Source organism: Rhincodon typus, chromosome 5 (assembly GCF_021869965.1).
Source record: "Rhincodon typus isolate 14 chromosome 5, sRhiTyp1.1, whole genome shotgun sequence".
Classification (NCBI taxonomy): Eukaryota; Metazoa; Chordata; class Chondrichthyes; order Orectolobiformes; family Rhincodontidae; genus Rhincodon; species Rhincodon typus.
In genome coordinates this window covers 19385200-19395749 of record NC_063336.1, presented here as the reverse complement: position 1 = coordinate 19395749, position 10550 = coordinate 19385200, and the positions used below count along the sequence as shown (strand labels likewise).

General features: G+C 42.8%; 1 protein-coding gene across 6 annotated transcripts in view; it reads right to left on the bottom strand.

Annotated features, from left to right (window-relative positions):
* Window positions 1-877: 877 nt before the first annotated feature.
* Window positions 878-10550, bottom strand: part of LOC109922932 (probable G-protein coupled receptor 139) — a 48811-nt gene continuing 39138 nt past the window's right edge. For 5 of the 6 annotated variants that reach the window (XM_048597198.1, XM_048597199.1, XM_048597200.1 and 2 more), the window contains one exon: window positions 878-2673. In XM_048597198.1, coding sequence (XP_048453155.1) covers window positions 1691-2673 — 983 coding nt within the window. In that variant the 3' untranslated portion in view covers window positions 878-1690. Of the gene's footprint in view, window positions 2674-8497; window positions 8679-10550 lie in introns of those variants that run through there. The other variant, XR_007262122.1, reaches the window with a different exon arrangement.

The window sequence follows — 10550 nt, the reverse complement described above, 5'->3', positions numbered from 1 at the left end:
ATTGCTTCTTGTTACTAACAGGGACACTGCACGACAATTACAGTTGGGCACTGAGATCTTGTGAGATCTGGAATTTCTGCTGTTAAAGGTATGTCCAACTTGAAAGGCTGGACTCTAACACCTGTCCGTGTACTTTCTACCTTCTTTCCTTCTCCACAGAAACCTCAAGCTGGTCTCAAACACGTCCCTGTAACATCAGAAACATGTGCAGCAGTCCCCATAGCTCCTCCATCATGCTCTACCTTTCAATATGACCTCACATAACAATTCCACTTTTCCTGCTAACCCCCCATATTCCTTGATGCCTTGAGATGTCAAAAATCTGACTAATTCAGTCTCAAGTACAATCAATGAAGCAACATCCATAAGCCTCTGGGACAGATAATTTCCAAAATTCCCAGGCCTCCGTGTGAGGGTATTTCTCCTCCTCTCTGTTCTAACTGATTGAGCATCTTATCCTGAGGCTTAGCCCCTGTGTTCTACATTCCACAGCCAAGAGAAATAACCCTTCAGCATCTACCATGTCCAGACCATTCAGGACCTTATCTGTTTTAATGAATCACCTCTCATTCTTTTAAGTCTTGCTCGGATGAGTGCAACTCCAACAGCACTCAAGACATTTGACACTGTCCAGGACAAAGCAGCCCACTTGATTAGCACTATGTCCACAAACTTTCACTCTCTCCACTCAGTAGCAGCCGTGTGTACCATCCACAGGATGCACTGCAGAAATTCACCAAGATTTCTTAGACCGTGCCTTCCAAACCCATGACCACTTCCATCTGGAAGGACAAGGGCAGCACTTACGTGGGAGTACCACCAACTGCAAATTTCTCACCTCTCACCATCCTGACTTGGAACTTTATCGCTGTTCCTTCACTGTCGTAGAGTCAAAATCATTAAGCTCCCTCCCTAACAGCTTTGTGGGTCTACCTGCAAAACATGACTGAGTTGTTCAAGAAGGCATTTCACCACTGCCTTTTCAAGGTCAACGAGGTAGGGGCAAGAAATGTTGGTCTACCCAGCAATGCCTACATCTCATGAATGAACAAAAAAAAAATCCAGAGAATATGAGCCTCATCTATTCAATTTGTCTGCATAGGTCAACATGTTAATTCCAGAAATCCTGTGTCATCTCCAAGAGACCAATATTTACTTTAGCTACTCTGCTTCTTTTGTAGATTTGTAAAAGCTCTTACTGTCAGTTTTTGTGTTCCCAGCTAATTAATTCATTTTTCTGCCTCTTTTCATTAACTTTTTGTGTTGACCTTTCTTAAACGCTCCCAAACTACAAGTTTACTAGTATTCTTTGCATATTATAAATATCTTCTTTTAATCTAATATCATCTTCCTATCACCTAATATTACCTCCTTGGTAAGTCACTGATAGATTACTCGTGTTCAGTTTGTGCTGTTTAATGGCATGTGTTTGTGTTGAACATTTTGAACAGTTTCTTTAAAAATTTCCTACAGTGTATTTACTGCAGTACATTTTAGTCTTTTGACACAGCAAGGCTCCGTTCTCATACTGGCCTATTAAAGTTATTTCACAGTTTTGCTTGGGACCGAAATAAGTCAGGTTCAAAATTTGTGTGGAATCCAACTATATTATGATCACTGTTTCCTTTCCTGAGAGGGTCTTTTACGATAAGAACAGAAACACATTGCGGTGTGTGGAGCTGATGATGGACTAATGATGCTGGGCAAATATTGTCGATGAAGCTTCAGTCCAGGCTCCTTGAAGACTATAAACTTTCAAGGGTGTCTGTGAAGCAGGGGTCCTCACATTCCTACACCGGCAGGTCAGCACGAGGAAAAACTCTGAGCGAAATTGTTTACTGACGGCACAGTAGAGGAGGAAGTTGATGGCAGAATTTAACCACTGCAGCATAATACCGATATCCGCAAACACATTGATGAGCTGGCCGTAGTCATCTCTGTTGTGCTTTGGTGTGTTGTAGGCTGTCCTCAGGATGCAGTAGGTGACAAAGCGAGGGAGCGATAGGAGCACAAAGGTGAAGGAGACGGTGAAGAGGATCAGGATGGACTTCTTCATCAGTTTGCGAGTGGTCACCCCGTTTATTGATTTGAGCTGCTCCCGGGTGAACATTCTGCTGGCCCTGTAGAGCTGCTGGCCAATCAGACAGTTGAAGAAGATGAGGAGCATGTAGGGGATGCCACCCGAGATGAACGTATGGAACCATACCACCACGGTGGAAAAGAAGCTATCACTGTAAGTGCAGATGGGCAGCTGAAAGGTCTGGTTGTACAAGGTGACATTCTGTAACTCTGAATTGTTGATCCAATAGGTAGGGATTGCAATCAGATGTGAGACTAGAATGACACTCAGGATGATCTGAATGGTCACTTTAGTCTGGGAGCACTGCTGCCTGGCTTGAGTGCTCCTTAGCACCAAGTAACGCTCCAAGGTAAAGACAATGACAATCCAAATGGAGCTGAATACGGAGCCATACTCCATGACTGTGACCAGCCCGCACCATGGGGAATGGTTCCAGAAAAGGTTAGGGTCCAGCCAACTCAAGCTCAGGTCCACAATTCCTCCCCAGAACAAGCACATAGAGTCTACAATAGCCAGGGAAATCAGATAGAGTCTTGCAACCTTCGACATGCCACACTTCCTATTGTGGATGGTGTACACTGTCAAAAGATTGGCTGGAGAGAGACAGAGAAACAAACAGTTAGACATTGTATTGTAGCAGGACATGAGCACAACTTCTGATAATGAGATAACTGATCATATTGGTTCTATATTGATTGGGTGTTCAGATAGTACTTATGCATAATATCACCTCAGTGAATAAAGGCGAGATTGCAGTGCTGTGCCCTTTATTAATTTTTTTTCCTTTATTCATTCACAGGATGAGGGCGTTGCTGACCAGGCAGTGTTTATTGTCCATCCCTAATTGCCTAGAGGGCAGTTAAGAGTCAACCACATTGCTGTGGGTCTGGAGTCACATGTAGGCCAGACCAGGGAAGGATGGCAGTTTCCTTCCCTTAAGGACATCAGTGAACCAGATGGGTTTTTCCTGACAATCGACAATGGATTCATGGTCATCATTAGATCCTTAATTTCAGATATTTATTGAATTCAAATTCCACCATCTGCTGTGGCAGGTTTTGAACCCGGGTCCGCAGAACATTTCTGAGTCTCTGGATTAACAGACCAGCGATAATACCACTAGGCCATCGCCCTCCCATTGCATTAATCAGCCATCCACACATTGGCGTGGTAGCTGATGATAGTCCCCTGAAAGAGGCAGTTGGAAACTATGACTTTCTTTTCTTTCGGACACAAGACTCGCAATCCTAAATGGCAGAAAGCAAATTTAAATTGCTGGGGTATATTTGCCCTCCTGCAGCTTGAAATGTACAACATGTGCAAGAACGGGGTTGATGCGCACAGGATGCAGCAATGAGGACACAAGGCACAGGTTTGCAAATGTTGCTACCTGAAGAAGGTAAAACAGAAGGGGCTTCTGAGAACACTTAGTTAAACAGTTATGAAGCTTTGGACTCTCAAACAGAGTTCACAGATGAAATCAGCAATAAAGATGGCCTGTTAAAAGCTTATGAGGCTAAGTCAGAATAACTTATGGAAAATGATGGTCATTCTGTGGAAGAGTGTAACAAATTGCAAATATGGTTGACAAAGTTAATTTTCAGGAACCCTGGACTGGTACTGTTTGGATTGTTCTCAAGTGCACCAATAACTGGTGCTTGGTTACAGGAAGAGACCTTGCTGAATCTGAAATCTGCAGGCTGAAGATATTTCTGAGGGAGCAGTTATTTCCTTCAGCCTTCACAGTACAAGGGTTGCATCGCACTGTGACACAAAGAATAGAGGGCTCCATGCTTAGCAGGCTCTGAAATATTCTAGATACTGGATGCTGGGTCCAAATTTACAAAAGGATTAATGACAGACAGAATGGTGATGAAAGCACATCAGGTGGATTCAGTTATGTAAGCAGATGATATTGGAACAGTAATAATTCACAAACAAACTCCTGGATTGCCCAGGGAATGGTTAATAGATGCTTTGGACGTCACTCCAGGTGTCATGAGGCAACAAATTGACCAGGGCAAAGGGATGTTTTCTTCAAGCTAACGCACAAAGACGATAACTGTGATGGTGACTACAATGATGAACAGCCTGTAATGGTTACAAGTGATTTTTAGAGCTGTGATTAATGTATTAGTTGCAGACTTGTTCAATTGTGAGATTAACAAATTTACATTAGATTTACCATTTAACTGCATTAACCAATTTACCTCACAACTATCGATGTGCTACCTTGATTGCCTTGCAGCAGAGGAGATTGAGGGGGAATGTGGCTGAGATTTGTAAAATCATGAGGGGCATGGACAGGGTAGGCAGGAAATCTACATTGCCCTTTGATGGGGTGCAGGAATCAATGAGCAGGGGGCATGGATTTAAGGTAAGGATCTGAAGATTTAAAGGAGATGTGAGGTAAAGTTTTTCACCCAGTAGGTGGTAAGAATCTGGAACTCACTGCCTGTAAAGGTGGTAGAGATAATGGTAGAGCCTCATAACTTTTGAGAAGTATTTAGATATACACTTGTGATGTCAAGTCATGGAAGACAATGGGCCAAGTGCTGGAAAATGGGATTAGAGTAGTTAGATGGTTATTTTTGACCAGTGCAGACTTGATGGACTGAAGGGCCTTTTAATGTGTTGTAGATCTCTATACTCTATGATGCGATCATAATATTGTGTGGTTAAAGAATACAAAGATACCAGGGGTGATACAGTGGTTAGCACTGCTGCCACACAGCACCAGGGACCTGGGTTTGATCCCACCTTTGGGTGACTGTCTGTGTGGAGTTTGCACACTCTTCCCCATGTATGTGTGGGTTTCCTCTGGGTACTCTGGTTTCCTCCCACAGTCCAGTAGATGTGCAGGCTAGTTGAATTGGCCATACTAAATTGCCCATTATGTCCAGCAATGTGCAGGACTAACAATGGGAAATGCAGAGTTACAGGGATAGGGTGGGATGCCCTTCAAAGGGTTGGTGTGAGCTCAATGGGCTGAATGGCCTGCTATCATGCTGCAGGGACTCTATGTTCTATGTACAAACACACTAGTTGCTTTGGGTTTGGTAAAGGCAACATGTGAAGCCACTTGAGTGGTAGTTCCACATGAAAAGTTTGGAAAAAGCCAGATTATAAATACTGATGTAATCTCTACTGAGATACTTATTGGTTGAGTTGACCTTCCATGAAAATAGAACAAAAGAAACTTAACAAAGAAGACGATAATTATTTTCAGAAAATCAGCAGATCTGAATTTTACCCAATCATTGAATCCCCTTAAGAAAACCTGCCCTTTTATTTGTTTCAAGAGACAGAAGGGAACCTGTTAATTGTAACTGAACTGGGAGATGGTCGTATTCAACTGATGGGTGTTAATTGATATTGAAGAGACTGAAGAAGGCTAAAAATGGAATTTGTTGGAGGTGCACTGTATTGCAATGAGTGCCTCTATATAATAGCTTAAGAAGGCTTAGTGGCTAGACCCAGTATTTTGAATTTGGCCATCTGGTTATCTGTGTTTTGACAATATAATAATCCTTCCACTTTATGCAGTGCATTCAACTAACTGGCCCTACTTGCTTTCTGCCAAATTTCCTCCAGGTGATTGATTATGGGCTGAAATGGATCAGATTGTTTTGAAAACCAATGGTTGTGGAAAGGATTACTGCAGTTTTGAAAAGCAGTTACCTGATGCTCATTCAAAAGCTGTTTATACTGCTGTTTGTTCAAGCTGGGGTGGGGGTGGGAGGTCATTTAGTTACAGACATAGAAACATAGGAACTAAGAGCAGGAGTAGAGCTTTTAGGCCCTTTGGCCTGCTTCACCATTCAATATGATCATGGTTGATCCTCAATGCTATATTCCTGCTTTTTCTCCATACCCCTTAAAGCCTTCAATGTCTAAAAATTTATATGTCCCTTTCTTGAATAAACTGATGCAATCTGACCTCTGCTACTTTCAATGGCAGCGAATACCATAGGCTCACGACCCTCTGAGTTCCTTCACCTCAGTCCTAAATGGCCTACCTCATAGCCTGAAACTGCAGCCCCCTGGTTCTAGACATCCCAACCAGGGGAAATATCTTCCCTCAATCTAGTCTGTCCAGCCCAGTTATAACTGTACACATTTGAAACAGATCCCCTCTCATTCTTCTAAACTCCAGTGAATACAGTCTTAGTCAACCCAACCTCTCCCCTTGGGCCAGTCCTGCCATCCACTATCAGCCTAGTGAACCCCTGCTGCACTCCCTCTGTGGCAGGTATTTCCTCTCTTAGGTAGGGAGATCAAAACTGCACACAAAGCTTCAGGGCTCACCAAGGCCCTGTAGAACTGCAACAAGACATCACTACAACTAAACTCACATTCCCTTGTAACGATGGCCATATATCACTTGCCTTGCTAATTGCTTCCTGCACTTGCCTGTCCACTTTCACTGACTGGTGCACAAGGACAGCCAGATCCCTTTATACACCCACATTTCCCAATATATCACCATGTAAGTAATACCATGCCTTTCTACTTTTCATTCCAAAAAGCATAACTCCACATTTATCCACATTATACTGCATCTGTAACGTGTTCACCCACTCAGTCAACTTGTCATGATCCCCCCCCGTCACAGCACACAGTCCCACGTAACTTTGTGTCATCAGCAAACTTGGAAATGTTGTATGTTTCCCTCCACCAGGTCATTTATGTATATCGTAAGTAGTTAGGACCAAAGTACTGAAGCAAGACAAGCTGGGGCCAAAGGCTATATGCAAATCTACCTTTGGTTGGCAACAAGTAGCTGATTGGTCTGTGGTAAGGCATCCAGCTTTTGCCCACAAAGCCATTCTTACAGCCAGCAGCTACGTGTTTCAGGTAATTGAACAGCTTGTGGTATGAATATTTGTGGGAGAAGCCATGAGATCTCTGAGAAAGAAGGGACTGTGTTTTTTTTCTCTCCATATTAAAAACCACCTCAGGTCCGAAGAAGGCCAATTTATTTTTCCTGCACCAGTTCTGTAAGCTGCGATTTCTTAGCCAGTAAGTCAGAGACTTTCCAAATATGAGCCAGTTCCTTACGACTCCTGCAAGTCAGTGAAAGTACCTGGAGAAGCAAGACTAGGAGTAAGAAAGTCCTGACAAGTCAAAAGGAACATCTCTGCAAACCCTGAGAACAAGGGCCATTGTGTGCAATTTATAAAATCTTTCGCATTTGTGACCATTCCAGGAACAGCGGGGCCTGATTTTCAGAGTGTTGCCCCAGTGAGTTGTAACAATAAACATTCTCCAGCTAAGGAAGTTTCTCAAGCTCTGTTTTGGAAAGGTATTGCATGACTTTTTACTGTGTGACATTTCCCTGGCTCCAGCAGCTCAGATCCTTTCCATCGTACACAGTTTTAATCACTGTCTATTTATACTCACCTTAACACATGTCCAAATCCAAATCAGCATCCAAAAGTTAGAAAGATGAGCTTAAACAAAGAGTAAAAACTTAAAGAACTGCGGATGCTGTAAATCAGGAACAAAACCAGAAGTTGCTGGAAAAGCTCAGCAGGTCTGGCAGCATCTGTGAAGAAAAAGTCAGTGTTAACATTTCGGGTCCAGAGACCCTTCCTCAGAACTTAGAACCTGAAGTAAGGTCACCGGACCTGAAACGTTAACTCTGATTTTTTTCTTCACAGACGCTGCCAAACCTGCAGAGCTTTTCCAGCAACTTCTGTTTTTGTTAGGCAAAGAGTACTTAAGTTCACTAACTCAGAGTCCTACTCAAGAATATTTTAGCCAAAACAGTACTGTTTTGTTCCAATTGTAAATTAGGCACTAGGTGCTAATTCAAGAGGAAATGACGTAGAATTTGAACTTGCCAAGATCACCCAGAGTGGCACTGGGCAAAAGCCCACTTACACAAGGACAGAAAAACTAGATGCCAGCCCATGTTGGCTGGAACGTGCCCAGTCACGCTAAATATTGCTGGGCCGTTTGTGTCGGATTCCCAAGATAGTATCAAGGTGATGGGAACTTCCCAAGGGTAATGTAAGGATGATGTGGGTCTTTCCCAAGATAATGTAATCTTCTCCCAGATAATGGGGAATGGAAAGGTGGTGAGGTTCTACTCATGTATAATGGGCAGTGGAATCATTTCCAAGGATAATGTAGTAGGATCATTCTCCAAAGTGCTGGGATTTTAGGAGAATGTTAAATAGTGAGACATACTGTATTGTAACTCTCCCCCTTTGGAGGAGCAGCCTTTTCAATCCAGATTCTAACTATTGTGACCTCCCTGTTGCACAAGAACATAAGAAATGCTGGGGCCGGTAACAGAAATACAAGATCTCATACGCACTAAAACAGATGCAAAATTGATTTGATTTAAGCTTTATTGTCACGTGTACTCAAGTACAGGAGTACAGTGAAAAGTGTACAATGTCACCACACACAGTACCGACTTAGGTATGAAGATACATAGGTACAAAACGTAGGTCCGAGTAGTAACAAAGAGAAACAAAGTTGAAAGTAAAGCATTACCATTGTTCTTAGTGTAAGTAGAAATATAAAGTTAAAAGTTAACATAACAGTCCTTCCTCATATTAGGTGGAAAGCTGTGGATGCTGGAGGTCTGAAATGGGAAAAAAAAAGTATCAGAACGGGTCTGCAACAAGTGTGGAGAAAGAAAAGCAGAATGAACAGATCAAGTTGAATGTGATTTAGCTTCAGTTCCAGTGAAGAGCCCCCATACCAGACTTGAGAAGCTAACTCTGTTTCTCTCTCTCCACACATACTGTCTGACCTGCTGGGCCACTTCCAGCACTTCCTGCTTTAAAAAGGCCTGATTTGACTGCATCCATCTTGGTGTCATCTGAAACAACGATAATGGAATTTTTTACTAACCAGAGCGCAGTGTCACTCACAAATGGATTGCAGCATCTCAGCGCCATCTTCTCAAGGACAACTAGAGATTTCTTTTTAAATTTGTTCACAGGATGAGGGCATTACTAGCTAGGCCAGCATTTATTGCCCACTCCCAATTGCTCGGACAGCAATTAAGAGTGAACCACATTGCTGTGGGTCTAGAGTCACATGTAAGTAGGAGCCCCTTTCCCTAAAGGACATCAGTGAACCAATTGACAATGGTTTCATGATCATCACTTAGAATCTTAATTCCAGATTTTTTCCTTTTTACTGAATTCAAATTCCACCACCTGCCACAGCGGGATTCAAACCCAGGTTCCCAGAACATTTCCTGGGTCTCTGGATTAACACTCTAGCGATAACAACACAAGGCCACTGCTTCCTCTGCTGGCCCAGTCAATGACACCTATACTCCAAGAATGAACACAGAAAAAACACAACTAACTTCAAAAACATAGAAATTAATAAAATGCTGTGGATGGCGGATATCTGAAACATAAAGAGGAACTCAACAGGTCAGGCAGTATTCATGCAGAGAGAAAAACAGAGTTAATGTTTCACGTACGGTGTGACTCTTATTCATAACTTTCCACAGATGGTGCCAAATCTGTCGAATTTCTCCAACACTTTGCGTTTATTTAAATAAAAAGATGGTGCCTTTCCCATTGAATAAAATGTCATATTAAAGCTTACTGCGTGAGTTCCTATTTTAGTCCTGGAATGATGATCTTAATGGAATGAATGTGGGGCCAATATTGAGTAAGTTGGCTGCACCAAAAACATTCTGTGGTGGTGTTAGTGGACACATACATGACCTTGGCAAGTATTCCTTCTGAGAATTGGAGGAGACTTATGACTCTGAGTATCTTGTTCTCACCAGCTGAACGTTCAATTTATCTTTTTTTGGCGGCACGTTAGTCTTTGTTTCAAAATTTGTTGAGATTGTTTCAAGCCAAAGTATGAAAGGCCATGTAAAGTATTTGAACTAAAGAATAGTTATTTTCATACATGAGTGTGCTGACTTTGCTATCTGATGAGTGAATTGCTCACTGAGCTTTTAACCCACTCTTACTCATTCATGTATTGACCATGCGGTACCTCTGCCCAATTACAGGGGCATTTTCACTTTGAGCTTGCTCACTACTGAAAATCCAGCTTTGTATACTTCAGTCTGTCTCTGCAATATAATCTGGTTGAATATTGGGGTGTGTGTGCCTTCAGGTCACCTTACGAAAAGGTTATGAGCCCCCTGCAGTCCCAGGGCTGGGTTTTATCAGTAAATCCAGATGGGTTCTGAGGCAGAGGGTGCGGTGAAATGGCCAGGGGGACTACGCCAATAGATTCCCCCTTTGCCCTCCTGTTGCTGTGGCATTTGTATTGAAAGCATACTGTCCAGGTGCATAATGGCCCAGGACCATAAGAAACTACAGAAGGTGGTGTGTACGGCCCAGACCATCACAGAAGCCAACCTTCCATCCATGGACAACAAGGTGTAGAGCTGGATGAACACAGCAGGCCAAGCAGCATCAGAGGAGCAGGAAAGCTGACATTTTGGGTCTAGACCCTTCTTCAGAAAATG